At 63.9% G+C, this 14,234-nt stretch overlaps 1 protein-coding gene across 3 annotated transcripts; it reads left to right on the top strand.

Annotated features, from left to right (window-relative positions):
* The first annotated feature begins 6,923 nt into the window (after positions 1–6,923).
* Positions 6,924–13,401, top strand: GATD1 (glutamine amidotransferase class 1 domain containing 1). Of its 3 annotated transcripts, none has more exons than XM_067747805.1 (8): positions 6,924–7,079; positions 8,590–8,666; positions 9,120–9,225; positions 9,590–9,697; positions 10,671–10,765; positions 11,472–11,565; positions 11,734–11,845; positions 11,928–13,401. In XM_067747805.1, the coding sequence occupies exons 1-8, from the start codon at positions 7,016–7,018 to the stop codon at positions 11,932–11,934; spliced, it is 663 nt and encodes a 220-aa protein (XP_067603906.1). In that variant the 5' UTR covers positions 6,924–7,015; the 3' UTR covers positions 11,935–13,401. The 3 variants fall into 3 exon arrangements, with proteins under 3 accessions (XP_067603906.1, XP_067603907.1, XP_067603908.1); XM_067747807.1 differs by lacking the exon at positions 6,924–7,079 and adding an exon at positions 7,151–7,179; XM_067747806.1 differs by lacking the exon at positions 11,928–13,401 and having other exon boundaries at positions 11,734–11,849.
* The last annotated feature ends 833 nt before the right edge of the window (positions 13,402–14,234 follow it).

Here is a 14,234-nt window from a genome sequence, read left to right as displayed (position 1 = left end):
CCCACATTTCCCGCCCTGACCCCCATCCCACCATGCGGCAGTTGTCCTGCGGGCAGCTGAGAGCTTGGCAGGGAGGCGGCTGTGCCGGCCTAGCCCCCCACAGACGGCGCCTCCTGCCTCACCCAGCGTCCTCGGGCTCTAACAAGCGTATACATGCAATAACACAGGTAGAGTAGAACCGCTTGGCGGGTGCCCGTCACCCACGTCCGCTGCCTCATTGTGCCTGCAGGGAGACCATGCGTTGCTGGGCCCACGGCACGGTGGCAGTGGGCACTGTGGGAGCCCGATGTGCCCTTGCCTGGCCAGCTGGCCACTGGAACCCCAGGCCTGAGTGGAGGCCGAGTCTGAAATAAACTAATTATCTAAAGGCTGGGCTGGCGTCCTCACCTGCACGCGGCCGGGACAGGCTGGGGCTGCCTGTCTGGGTGTGTGGGGTGTCATGTATCCACACCGAGGGCCTTCCAGGGAGGGACAGGGACCCCCAGGTGCCCCTCACCAGCCCTTCCTGCCACCTCCGTGCCCTCGATCCTGGTGAGCTCTACCCACAGCCCCGCCCAGGGCCTGGCCCCTCCCAGACAGCCACAGCCAGGCCTTCCTGCAGGCCCTGACGCTAGATGGACACCCAGGGGCTGCAGGACCCGCCCCCAGGCCCAGGCTGCCGGCCACAGCATGGGGTCGAGCTGTCCTGGAGCCACGTTGGGAGGGGAATGGGGACCTTGGCCCTCAGTCGTCCTCTCCAGCTGGGGGCGCTTTCTCGACCCCTCTCTGCAGTGAGCTCACCACTCCAGGGGGGTGGGGAGGTCGCTGCAGGGAGGGGGGTCCCTCCTCTTATCACCTTCCACCCACAGCTCGCTGCCCACCCTGGCCAGGTGTCCAACTGGGGGAGTCGCGCGGGCGTGGGCTCGTGGGGAGGAAGGCCCCCTGGGCTCCAGAAGTGCTCTGCGGGCTTTGTCACCCTGGGCCCCACGGACTTCCTCAAGCTGGTTGGGGGCACGTCCCTCCCTTCTTTTCCAGGTACTCATCCCCCATTGGTGCACCCATACCTCAGGCCCAGACAAGTCCAGAGCCCTTCCTTGGAGTGAACACACTCCAAACAGACCTGACACCCTTGCCCTGAGCCATCTGGCCTGAGCTTGGCCACAGAGAGCAGGCGGACGGTGCCCACACCCGCAGCCTCCAGCCCGCCGGCCCCACAGGCACCGGGGCTTGCCTACCTTCTCCAGCCAGCCAGGCCCCTCGCCCCTTCTCTGTGTTCTGCTTGCACCTAAAATGCAAACAAACGAAAATCCTTCTGCCATTTTAGGGGACTTGGGGCGGGACGGAGGTGCCTGTGAAGGTGAGATCTGTCACCTTCAGCTGGACACCCAGGGCTCGCTCCTCTCGATGCGGTGATGTTCTCCCCGTGTTGCTGCCTCATTTTACTTCTCCATTCTCTGTTTGTTTGTTTGTTTTTTGCGGTACGCGGGCCTCTCACTGTTGTGGCCTCTCCCGTCGCGGAGCACAGGCTCCGGACGCGCAGGCTCAGCGGCCATGGCTCACGGGCCCAGCCGCTCCGTGGCATGTGGGATCCTCCTGGACCGGGGCACGAACCCGTGTCCCCTGCATCGGCAGGCGGACTCCCAACCACTGTGCCACCAGGGAAGCCCCCTCGATTCTCTATTAAAGGATATTTAGATTGTTTCAGAATTTTCACTTAGACAAACAGTAGATCCCCGCCCGTGAGGGCGGGGGGGGGGGTGGGGGTGGGGGGGAGGGAATGAGGAGTGAGTGTTTAATGGGGCAGACTGTCAGTTTGGGACGATGAATGATTTCCGGAGGCAGATGGTGTGATGCTAGCACAGCAGTGTGGATGTGATTAATCACATCCACACTGCTGTGCTAGCATCACACCATCTGCCTCCGGAAATCATTCATCGTCCCAAACTGACAGTCTGCCCCCATTAAACACTCACTCCTCATTCCCTCCCCCCCACCCCCACCCCCCCCCCCGCCCTCACCATCTACTTTCTGTCTCTGTGAATGACGACTCTGGGGACGTCATGTGAGTGGAATCAGACAGGATTTGTCCTTCTGTGTCTGGCTTATTCACTGAGCATAATGTCCCCAAGCTTCATCCATGTTGTAGCCTGTGTCAGGATCTCCTTCCTTTTAAGGCTGACTATCCCATTATATGCATGGACCACCTTTTGTGTGTCCGTCATTCGCTGATGGGCACTGGGCTGCCTCTTCCTGTAAGGCTGCTGTGAACACGGGTGTGTGCACACCTGAGGCCCTCCCTGCGGTTCTCCTGGGACTCACCCAGAGGTAGGCCACACTGGGTATGCACCTTAAACTCGGCTGCCCTGTCTCGTGCCCATGGGTCAGCCACGAGAGCAGAGCTCCCCTCCCTTGGTGACACAGGAGCAGGTGAAGCACTCAAGGTTTTAAAGCCCATCTGGGGACTTCCCTGGTGGCGCAGTGGTTAAGTATCTGCCTGCCAGTGCAGGGGACACGGGTTCGCGCCCTGGTCCGGGAAGATCCCGCATGCCGCGGAACAACTAAGCCCACGCGCCACAACTACTGAGCCTGCACTCTAGAGCCCGCGAGCCACAACTACTGAGCCCGCAAGCCACAACTACTGAAGCCCATGCGTCTAGAGCCCACGCTCTGCAACACAAGAAGCCACCGCGGTGAGAAGCCCGCGCACCGCAACGAAGAGTAGCCACCCCTCGCTGCAACTAGAGAAAGTCCGCGCACAGCAACAAAGACCCAACACAGCCAAATATAAGTAAATTCCCCTGTCCGTCTGAACAGGGGAAGCTGGCCACTTCTGGTTGTTTCTGTTTGCACTGATCCAACTGCTACTTTTCACCAGGTTCTTGGCCATCTGGGCCTTGCCTTTTCTGACTTTTTTTTTTAAGATTTTATTTATTTATTTTTGGCTGTATTGGGTCTTGGTTGCCGCGCGCGGGCCTCCTCTAGTTGCGGCGAGCGGGGGCTACTCTTCGCTGCGGCGCGCAGGCTTCTCATTGCAGTGGCTTCTCTTTGTTGTGGAGCACGGGCTCTAGGCGTGCGGGCTCGGTAGTTGTGGCTCGCAGGCTCAGTAGTTGTGGCTCACGGGCTTAAGCTGCTCTGCGGCATGTGGGATCCTCCCGGACCAGGGCGCGAACCCGTGTCCCCTGCATTGGCAGGCGGATTCTTAACCACTGCGCCACCAGCGAAGTCCTCTTCATGTGTTTTATACTGCAAGCCTTCATCACATGGCGCTATCTGCATGCAGTGGCTGGCTTACACCTCACTGTTTCCTGCATCTAGAACTTCCAAAATCTCAGCTCGTCACACGGAACTGTTGCTCTCTTTACCATGCAAGCTTTTGGAGCCTCGGTTACAAGGGTGTTCTCCCTTGTTGTAGTCTAATACTCTTGGCATTTACGCACGTTTAGGCCTTTAATGCATCTGGACCTTAGGTTTTGTGTGGAGTAAGCTGGAGAGCTTGTGGTCTTTCTTTCTCACCAGCAGGTGTGATGAGCCAGCAACAGGCAGTGGACGGTCCCCCTAGCCCCACGGTGACTCTGTCTCCTGCTGTCACTTCCCACACAGCCAGGGCCTATCCTGAGCCTGGGTCTGCCTGCACCTGCCACAAGGCCACACTGTAGTTTTGTGATATCACTTTGTAACCATCTCCTGTTTCTTCTGAGGCTCAGCTTCTCGTTCATAGCATCTCTAAGCTTGAGGAATGTAGGCATGCTTCCAAAATGAGAAAAACAAACCAAAACAAACAAACAAACAAAAACAACCTCTTGGGGATGCCCAGGCTAACTTAAGTTACTTTTGTTACAGAACTGCTTTTATATTTATTTATTTATTTGTTTGTTTATTTGGCTGCATCGGGTCTTAGTTGCAGCGTGCAGGCTCCAGAGGCCACGGGCTCGGTGGTTGTGATGTGCGGGCTTAGTTGCCCCGCGGCACGTGGGATCTTAGTTCCCTGACGAGGGATCGAACCCGAATCCCCTGCATTGGAAGGCAGATGCTTAACCACTGGACCACCAGGGAAATCCCAGAACTACTTTTAAGGTCTAAACAAAATACCAGCTATAAAAAGTATTTAGTGTATAAAGAGTACACACTGTAAATCCCACTCGAACTTACAAGGACACCTGAAAACCAGGAGAACTCAGATGGCAGCAGCGTCTCCAGGGACGGAGGCCCCAGTGGGCTGGGCACTGAGGGAGGGGCTGCTAGGATAAGCTGTGTCACACGTGGGGTCACCGTATAGGGACGCAAAAAGTGTAGGGGTCCAGTGTGCTTTCCTCTCTAGCACCCTCTCCTCTCCCGAGAGTAACTTCCCTTTGGGGACCCCACCGTGGCACGCATCCTCCGTGTGCCCGGGGGTGGGGATGCCAATGCCTCAGGATCCTGCCCTCCGCAGATATGGGCATGGCCAGGTAGGGGCCTTTGGAAATGCTCTTCCTCCAGCAGGGCAGAACAACCGAGGCCTGCTGAGGGCAGAGGTGCGGGCGGCTCGCTGCTGCGGACCCTCCCCCTGGCTGCTGCATCAGGCCTCTCTGATTCCTGGGCCTTCAGCGCACCCCTGGCCCCGAGGCTCCCTGACCTCAGGGAGGTCCCAGGGCCAGGCAGGCAGAGGCTCCCTGCGCCCCAGTGACTGGTCCTGCCGTGCCTGGGCTTCCTGTCTGGTGCCTTCGGCCCCCGGAGCCGGTGCTGGCTGTCCGAGGGCTGCTGAGAAGAGCGAAAGCCGCACCACGTCCACACGCCACGGCCCCCGCCCCCCGGCCCCGGCATCAGGCACCTGTCCCGGCAGGAGAGAAGTGCACACCTGTGTGTTGCAGAGGGCGCTGAGGGAACGTCCCTGGGATCCACCCCGGCACATGGGAACAAAAAGCCTGGGTGTAAGTCGGCCCCGCCTTCAGCCCAGTGGTACCCGGAGGTGTGTCTGAGGGGAACCCCATGCAGACCCTCCTCTGGATCCTCCCAGGTGACCGCTGCTTCCTGTCCTGATGTCCTGGGCATTGGGATGGGCCAGCTTGAGACAGAACCCACCTCCCTGTCACATCACCCCACTCCAGGCCACAGATCGCCACTGCCTGTCCAACTGCCTGATGTTCTCCAGCCAGGCCCTGGCAGCCTGGGGTCAGACAGTGGAACCAGCTGATCTGTCCTCTCAACAGTACTGCTGAAGTCCCACCCGAGGCAGAGGGACCCTGTGCCCAGCCCGCTGCCCTGGCCTCAGACGCCCCAGCCTTTAGGGGCTGGTGCAGGGTCTGCATAACCCACAGGTGCTTGAGGTCTAAGTCTCTGGATCCACCCTGCCCAGCCTCGGCCAAAAGAGAACCTGGAGCTGAGGGGCCTTAGCCCTGCTGGGAAGAGGGATGCATCCTGGGCCTGCGACATGGCCACTCTGCCCGCTGCCTGGTAGCTGGCCTGCCCGTGACACACCCACCCTGAGAGAGCCCCAACCCCAAGTCCTTATATGGGAGGCCCACTGGGCAGTCAGGTTGAGCTAGCAAAGGGGCACTCAGGGCAGTCCTTGCATGGGGTGTTCTCAGAACGGGAGAACTGGGTAGACAGTGCCTTAGTGCCCATGGGCTTTGACGGATGGTTAGGAGTTTGACGGGCAGAGAGGCACTCCAGCATTCCAGAGGTAGGGGGTGCAAAGGCCCCCAGGGAAAGGCTCAGGCGTGCTCTGAAAAGAGGAAGTTGCCAGGGGAGCAAAAGCAGGGGTGACCTGAAGCACTGGTCAGCAAGCCCCCCAGGAATGGCCCCCCACTCACCCAGCCTTGGCTTCCAGGGTGAGCAAGTTCCAGAGACAGGAATGAAATGCTGGTGCAGGACAACAGGACCTTGTGATCCCCACGTACCTTGTGCCTCAGGGTCCCAAACAAGTGCAAGAACCCAGGTTCAAGGGTGTCACAACCCCCAACAGCAGAGCCCCTGTGCCCAGCCCCCAGGCCTCCCCCACCTTCACCTGCCCCACCCAGGCGCTATTGGACAAGGAGGTACCTGAATAGCATGTAGATGATGCCAGGGGGAGGTGGGTGAGCCTACACCTCAGGTGTGACCCAGGGCAAGAGCTGTGGGATGAGGCTCAGCAGGACGGGTGGGGGCTCTGAAGGGGGAGCCCCAACCTCTCAGGTCTAGATCCTTCCCAGGAGACAGTCACCAGGCCTGGGCTGCTGGCTGCAGATCTGTCTGGTCCCCAGGCCCTCCTGCATCTGCTCTGAGAGGAGGAGTCACCTGCCAGTCGCTCCCCTGCAGCAGCCGCCATCACCCCCGGGTGTGCACGGCCACCTGGCCCAGGTGTGGGCCCCGAGGCCAGGCCTGAGTGACAGGCCCCACCTCAAACGCTGGGGGTGGGATGTGAGGGACAGGGGCCGCCCCCTGGGATGGGAACCCACTCAGGAAGGGGCAGCGAGACTGCAACCCCACCTGGGGGGCACCCCAGTCACCATGACAGGTCATCTTGTGTGCGTCCTCCCCACTGGACCCGGGGGCAGACACGGAGAGGCAGGCCACTGCCAGACCCAGAATGAGGCTTCTGGCTTGTGAGGCCCCATGCCAGCACCGCTGCCTCTGTGCCGGGTGCGCCTCCCAACTCCACATGCCACGTGGGACCCGTACCCTCGCAGGCTGGCCTGCGCGGCCCTGGACTGGGCTTGGGCAGGGGAATGAACTGTGCTCCTGACCGCGGTTAGGAGTCGGGCCAGGGGGCTGCTCAGGGCTGCTGAGGGATCTGGCCCGAGAAGACCCTCGGAGGCCTCTCCTGCGGCCCCGCGCCCAAGCTCAGACCTCTCTGCGGGCCCGCCTGGGCCACGAGGCGGACGGCGTCAGAGGAGTGGCCCGGGCGGACCTTGACCTGGACTCCGACCCGGACCAGGGCTGGGAGGGAAAGGCGGGGCGGGAGGCGGGATGGCGCATGCGCCCGGCGCGGCTCAGCCCAGCCCCCAGGCCGCCGCGGCCCTTGACCTTGCCCCTGGCACGCTCCGCGCACGCGCAGGCCGCACAGGCCGTGGCTGGGCCCATGGCGTCCGAGCGGCTCCCGAGCCGGCCAGCCTGCCTCCTCGTGGCCAGCGGCGCCGCCGAAGGTGAGGCTCGAGAGGGCGGGGCGGGCGGGGCCGGGGGTCGTCCGCTGCGAGTGCTTCCGCCCGGGCCGAGGACCGGGGATGGCGGCCCGCCGCGGGTCTGGTCAGTACGCCGGGCCGCCGCTCTGGGGGAGCCGGGGAGGCGGGGCGGCGAGGGCAGTGGTGTCTCCTCCCCGCACCCTCCCCGCTGCCCGCCGGCCCGGCACACGGCCCGGAGGACGAGGGTGGGGAAGGGACGAGTCCGATGGGCTCGCGGGCGCCGTGGCTGGTGGGGCCCGGTTCTCGCCCAAGGCCCCCGGGTGCTCAGGGTCAGCAGGGGAGGAACGAGCCGGTGAGGGTGGCTGGCGCACTTCCTGGGTCCTCCCCTTGCTGCCTGCATCGCAGAGGAGTGATGAGCCCGAGGTCGAACGGCGGGAGGTGGAGAACCAGGGTTGGGACCAAGGGTCCGAGTCTGTTCCCGCCTTGACTTCTGTAGCTGCCCAGGTGGGCGAGGGAGTGAGGACCGCGGGTCATGGGGTCACAGTGTGCTGAGCCCCAGGGCCCCTGAGCTGTCCCCAGAATGAGGGATGGAGGAACTGAGGGACGCCCCCCTCCCGCATGGGGAGTTCAAGGGTGAGCCATCGAGAGTGGGGTTCAGTCCTGAAGACGTAGGTGGCTGGTCGGAGTGCAGTAAGGGTGAGGAGGGGTCGCACTGGCTTGACTGTGCCACGGGGAAGGGATGCTGAGGACATGGGGTGGGGGCACAGCTCTGACAAGGCTGCGCTCCGTGGGCAAGACGAGCGGGCCCTCCAGAGTCCCTTCAGGGGAGCCTGGGGCGGAGCAGGTGGGGGCGGGAGGGCTGGAGGAACTGGGCAGAACTGGGGAGACCGTCTTTGCCCAATCTGTGGACTCTACGATGAATGTGTATTAATTTGTAAGAGTGAATAAAGGTGAAGGCGAGTTTTCGGGATTGGGTCCCTCGACTAAATAAAGGTGGAGGGATGCAGATCACGTCCCTTTAGAAGCAGGCGTCTCTGGTGGGGGGGCCTCAGCCCCCAGCGGCCGGGAGCCTTCGGACTGGGCATGCGCAGAAGAGGCTGCACGCAGCCCCGGGGCCGGGGCGGTAGGCGGGATACGCGAGCTCGGTGAGGAAGGGAGCCAGCGTCCCCCCGGCCTGTGCACCGCGCTTCCTGCTGACACGTGCTGCGGCCCCACCTCCACGGCCACAGGCCTCGCTCACTGCCGCTCCTCTGTGGCTGCGATCGATCGGGGATGGGGCTGGTGCCCAGCCCCTGTGGTTCGGTGCGTAGACAAGCAGAGTGTCAGGGAACCTCATGCATGGGTTTGCCTTCTGGAAAGGCCTTTAGTGGTCAGGCTGGGGAGACAGCCCCCCTCGGGGGGCCAGGGGGGCTAGGGCTGCTACCCCAGCCATGGGAGGGGTGGGCCCCGGGGTGAGATGGGGTGCGGGGCTGCTCCCCAGGGTGGTCCGGGGCCGGAAGGAGCCCTGCACCCACCGGGCTGCATCTCCTCGCAGGCGTGTCAGCCCAGTCCTTCCTCCACTGCTTCACACTGGCCAGCGCCGCCTTCAATCTGCAGGTGGCCACCCCCGGGGTAAGTCCAGCCACCCTCTCCTCCAGGACAGTGTTCCAGCCCCTGGGAGGAGCCGGGAGCCAGCTTGGGCTGAGGGCCCGGGACCCCGGTGGCACCAGCTAGTTCTCTTCCCCATTTTCTGAGACCTTTGGTCACGTGTGAGTGAGGGTGGCACAGACCTACCATTGGGAGGACTTCCCGGCCCTGGATGGTGTGGAACTCAGGGTCACAGAAGTGACCCAGCAGGTGTTTCTCACTGCACCAAGGGTCACCCTGAGGTGGGTGGGACACTTGCTTCCACTTTAGAGGCAGGAGACTGAGGCCACTCAGGGGCAGGAGGGGGCTGGGTGTGGCGAGGAAGCCGAGGGGCTGGGTGGTCGGGTGCCTTTGTCCCGAGGCACTGCTGTCAGTCCCAGCCCTTGCCAGCATTTTCCTGAGCCAATAGCGGGGGCGTCTCATGCTGGGCTCCCGCAGGGGAAGACCATGGACTTCGTGGACGTGAACGAGAGCAACGCGCGCTGGGTGCAGGACTTCCGCCTCAAGGCCTACGCCAGCCCCGCCAAGCTCGAGTCCATCGACGGTGCGGGGCCTGGGGGGTCTGGGTGGGGGTGGTTCCAGCTGGGGTCATGGCCCCAAAGCGCTCGCCCACTCTGTTCCTGGAGCATCCAGGGGCTTGTCCCGAAGCACTGTGGCCATCCGGGGCCGTGTCCAGCCCTGCGTCCCGTGGCCAGAGTTCTCCAGCTCGGGCTGGGGGAGGGAGTTGGCGGGCACACAGAGGTGGTTGGGAGCCTCGGGAGCCTTAGCCCACGTGGGGGTAAGTGACACAATCCTGTGACACAGTGGCTGGCAGGAGCAGAGAGGAGCTGGGCTGGTGGCCGTGTAGGGCCTGGTCCCAGCTGGCGACCTCGCTGTCTGTGACTGACTGGGCTGTGGTCTCCCGCCAGGTGCCCGGTACCACGCCCTCCTGATTCCCAGCTGTCCTGGGGCCCTGGCTGACCTGGCCAGCAGCGGGTCCCTGGCTCGCATCCTGCAGCACTTCCGCTCCGAGAGCAGTAGGTGGCCCCCAGGACTGGGGTTGGGGTGTGTATGCAGATTCGTGGGAAACGGGGCTCCACCAACAGGGAGGAGAGGCGGGGAGATGCCCAGTGAGGGGCGTGGGAGGTGACGGCCATGGACTGTGGGGTTCAGGTTTTGTTGCTGGAGATGCCTGGTCATTTCAGGAGCCAGATAGGGTAGGTGTGAAGAGCCATGATTCTGACCAGTGAGCGGACAAGTTTAGACGGCATGTGTACACACACACACACACACACGCACACAGGAGGGGCATCCCTTCCCCATCCCTCCTTCCCCGACTTTGTGCCCATCAGGCCGCTGCCCCTGTGGTCCCTCTGCCTGGCTCCCTCGGGGGCTCGTGGCTGGGATGCTTACCCCCCCAGATGGGCAGGCAGGATGCTGGCTTTGTTCCCGGTGGGGTTTGGGCTCGGAGGCTGGCAGGACTTCTGCTCTGTGGAGACGTGGCGCGCTGCCCTGGCCTGGCATTGGCGGTGATGGGCAAGTGGCTGCGATGGGGCTGGGACGCTCGTTAGGGCGTGTCCTCTCTTGGTGGGAACGGGGCCTCCTGTCCCCAGGCAGTGATTGTCTGGGCCGCCTCAGCCGTGGGAACGCACTCATGCCAGGCTGCCCTGAGAGGGAGCCTCGGAGCCAGGGGCCTCCCCCCGCCGCATTCAGAGGGGGCGTCTCCCAGGCGGGCTGCCCCGCGGTGCCTAGAGGCCAGGTCGGGGCCTGGAGCCAGGCGGGTGGTTCTGCGGGGCAGAGGGTGGTGGCGCTCCGGTGTGACAGGTGGCCTGGCACCCGACTTCCTCCTTGTACCTGTTTCTTGGCCACGAGAACGACTTGAGGGGATCTGGGCTCTAAACAAATCCTAGTTCTGAGTTGTATCTGGGGAGGGGAGCCAGGGAAGTGGAAATGTTGGCAGGGGCCTGGGCGGCTTCCAGTGCCTCACTCTGGCCTTGGCCCTGCTTCCAGAGCCCATCTGTGCTGTGGGCCACGGCGTTGCCGCCCTCTGCTGTGCCACCAATGAGGACAGGTCCTGGGCGTTCCAAGGCTACAGCGTCACGGGGGTGAGTGCTGCAGGGCTGCTGGGCTGTGGGTGGGTACGGAAGATGTGCACACGCATCGAGAGCAGGCGGACTGGCTGGGGGCCTGCTGGGGGGCCCAGGGTCCCCTCCGGTGGGGGCAGCAGTCATTTGCCCAGCTGGGGCTCTTGGTTACCAGCATGGGGCAGGGGTGGGGAGCAGGGGCCCTTCGGGGCCTTGTTTCATGCCTGTTGAGTATGTCACTCCTTTCGGGTCCAGGAAGCGGTGCCGCCACTTGGGCAGAGGGCCCGGCTGGACGTGGAGCCAGAGTCCGGGTCCTGGGGCAGGTCTGGGGGGATCTGCCGGGCGAGGACTGAGGCCTAGGTGCGGGGGCTGCACGGGGCCGGCCTGGCCGGTGGCTGGGAGAGGACAGGAGGAGAGGGGCAGGGGCTCTCCTCTGGGGGGGACCTTGGTCACCACCCCTCGCGTGGCTCTGTGCTCGACCCCCAGCCCTTCTGCTCGTTGAAGGGCTCTGCCCTGAGGTCACCTGCCCGGCTCTTTCTGGTCACCCGTGTGCCCCGATGCTGGGCGAGGCGGTGACAGGCAGCTCCCGCCCTACGGTGGCCTTGTCACCTCAGGCCACCCCACGGCGGGAGAGCCTCAGCCCCGGCCCCTGCTGCGGGCCCTCCACCCTCAGCAGCCCCCACGTGGCGGGCGTGGCCCCCTGAGCCTGGGTGCCCTTTCCCCGCAGCCTTCCGTGTACGAGCTCGTCCGGGCGCCCGGCTTCGCCCACCTGCCGCTGGTCGTGGAGGACTTCGTGAAGGACGCGGGGGCCTGCTTCAGTGGTGAGTGGGGGCCCTGGCCAGGGCCGCCTGCAGGGGCTGAGTGTCCAAAGGACCTCGGGGGCCAGCCCTTGACCACGAGTCCCCGGCCTGGGAGGGCAGGTGCGGGAGGGTCTCGGGAGCTGGCCCAGCACGTGGCCTGAGGCCTGGGCCCCCGGGGGTCTCCTGCAGCCAGCGAGCCTGACGCCGTGCACGTGGTGCTGGACCGCCACCTGGTCACTGGCCAGAACGCCAGCTCCACCGTCCCGGCCGTGCAGAACCTGCTCTTCCTCTGTGGCAGCCGGTGAGGGGCCTTGGCCTGGGTGGCGGGTGGGACGCTGCCTTGTGACTGGCCCCTTTGCCTTGACCTGGCCTCCGTCTCGCAGGAAGTGAGGTGGCCCCGAACTGAGCCCGCCAGCGGATGCCACCACCTCCAGATGTCCCGGGTGTCCCCAGAGGCAGCTGGACTCTCAGGCTTCCGGGAACCCCGTCTTCACGACACCCCAGCCTGGCTTGCTGGGGGCTCTGAGGATCCTCCCTGAGGGGTGAAGGCTCTGGGGGAAGGGCTGAGCCCCCACCCTGCAGAGTCTCCTCAGGGAGGGGTGGGGAGTGCCGAGGGCCCGAGCATTCTGAGTGCCCCGCAGAGGGTCGGCTGTGGGGTCCGGGCTGGGGTCTTGGCTCCTCTGCCCGTCCCTGTTCACCCTGGCGGGGGGGGGGGGGCGGGCAGAGGCTGAGCCTTCCTGGAAGCTGGGTGGCTGCCGGCTGGGATCCCAGGGTCCCGCTTCTGTGCTGAGGCTCCTCCCAGGCCTCCCTGCGGTCTCCCCAGGGCTTTGGGCGTTGGTGGGGGCTGGGTGGGGAGGGGCCCGCTGGCTGCTGCTGAAGAACCTGCTCTCACCCTAACCCTTGCCTAGTGCACGGTTTCAAATGTGATGGCGACCCCGTGTTAAGGCCAGGATGGACCTTGGGGTGGATGCTGCAGTGTCACCACGTCCCTTCTGATGTTGAGAAACACTTTTAATTGTGGATACAACACACGGCCCTGCCCAGGTGGCCTCGGGTCCTGACGGCCGAGCCTGGTTTTGCAGCTGCTCTGCCTGTTTCAAGGTGGACGTGACGGAGCCGAGTTCCACTTGGAAGGAGGCCTTGAGTGGGGCTGGCTGGGCTGGGTTGGCAGGGGCGGCGGACAGTCCTGGGGATGCCAGGTGGCTGTCCAGCCAGCCGAGTCCCAGTGCAGCCTGGTGGCTCTCCAGCTTCCCCAGGGCACCTGTCCTGGCCTGTGGCCTTTGGCTGGGGCCTCCTGGAGCCGCTCTGGCCCCGTGTGTCACCATCCTTGTCTCAGCCTGACTAGCTCTGCCGCATCCAACCCCTCAGGACAAAGGAGGAGGAAGCAGGGCGCCCGAGTCGGAGGCGATGCTCCCACGTCGGAGGCGATGCTCCCACGTGCTCCTTTCTGTCCAGCATCTCCCGGCGTCAGGGCCCCTGCCACCTGCTGGCCTGCTCTGTGCACACATGGGGCCTAGGCAGCCCCATCGTTCATCCCGTGTTTGCAGTCGCCACATCACGGAGTCATGGACGTCTCTGGACAAAAAGTTTTTTTCAAATGATGACGCCTTCTGACTGTGCAGACCAAGACCCAGGCGGGCTCTGCGGGGGCCCCTCCACAGCCCTGCTCCCTGGTCGCTGTTGCTTTCTGAGTCTGCCCCACTGGCTGGTCCTGGGTATGCCAGGTCCAGGGCACTGGGGTGGCCACTGGGTGGGTGCAGGTGCCTGTGCCCCCGGGGGCTCCCCACATTCCCGGGGTGTTTAAAATAGACCCTGAGGTTTATCCAAGAGAAAGAAAGACCTACAACTCTACAAAAACAGTGCGTGAACATCTGTGGTGTTTTTCGCGATAAGCTGTAGCTTCCATAAAAGGAGCATTCTTACTACTGGACAGTATTAACGTCCATGCGGTGGACCCTTGGAAGCAAGCTCAGCAAAGGAAGCCAGACAGATACGAAAAACCCAAAAACTCCATGTGGGCCGGTCATTTGTGGCTGGGAATGGGGGCAGATCAGGGGACAAGCATGTTCTAAGGTGCTGGCCGCACAGGGTTGTACCTGTGAGCAGGTGGGCTTCATGTCCGTCACTGGCATCCACGGTCTCCATCCTGAGGCCCCAGGCCAGGCAAGATGGTGAGCTGAGACCTCCACGCCCTCCTAGGACACAGCCCTTTGATCAGCTCGGGGGAGGGGGCTGCAGGAAGCCTTAGCCCCCTGACCCGACCTGGCCAGGCAGCTGGGGGGCTGGGGGCGAGAAGCCCTGCCCACCTCAGCAGGTCCCTGTGCTACGGCACCCAACCCAAGGCCACCCCCTCAGCACCAGGATCGGCGGGGGGGGGGGGGGGGGGGCAGCCTGGGCGCGCTAGGTGGCCCGAGGGGTGTGGCCCAGGGTGGCACCTGTCCCCGGCTGCTCAGCACTGCCCCTGCGTTTGGGGAGGGTGGCAGCTTCAGAACCGCAAGTCCCAGCCACCTGCTCCAATGCCAGCAGACGGGGGTTCCAGGAGCCCCACTCACTTGCAGGGAGCCGTGGGGAACAAGCCCAGCCCAGCAGGCGCCCCCAGGGCGGGGGTGGGGGGCACAGGGGCTCCCCGTTGACCCTCAGCCAGACCCAGGGCAGCGTCCCACAGGACTGTCCTGACACCTGGCTCCACT

This window comes from Pseudorca crassidens, chromosome 9 (assembly GCF_039906515.1).
Source record: "Pseudorca crassidens isolate mPseCra1 chromosome 9, mPseCra1.hap1, whole genome shotgun sequence".
Lineage (NCBI taxonomy): Eukaryota > Metazoa > Chordata > Mammalia > Artiodactyla > Delphinidae > Pseudorca > Pseudorca crassidens.
Note: the sequence above shows the minus strand (reverse complement) of the source record. Positions and strands in the feature narration are given on the sequence as shown.

Coding starts and splice junctions, on each gene's coding strand:
- GATD1 (XM_067747805.1), top strand. CDS start 7,016: ATGGCGTCCGAGCGGCTCCCGAGCCGGCCAGCCTGCCTCCTCGTGGCC. Junction 8,667..9,119: donor TGCAGGTGGCCACCCCCGGG/GTAAGTCCAGCC, acceptor GGGCTCCCGCAG/GGGAAGACCATGGACTTCGT. Junction 11,566..11,733: donor CGCGGGGGCCTGCTTCAGTG/GTGAGTGGGGGC, acceptor GGTCTCCTGCAG/CCAGCGAGCCTGACGCCGTG.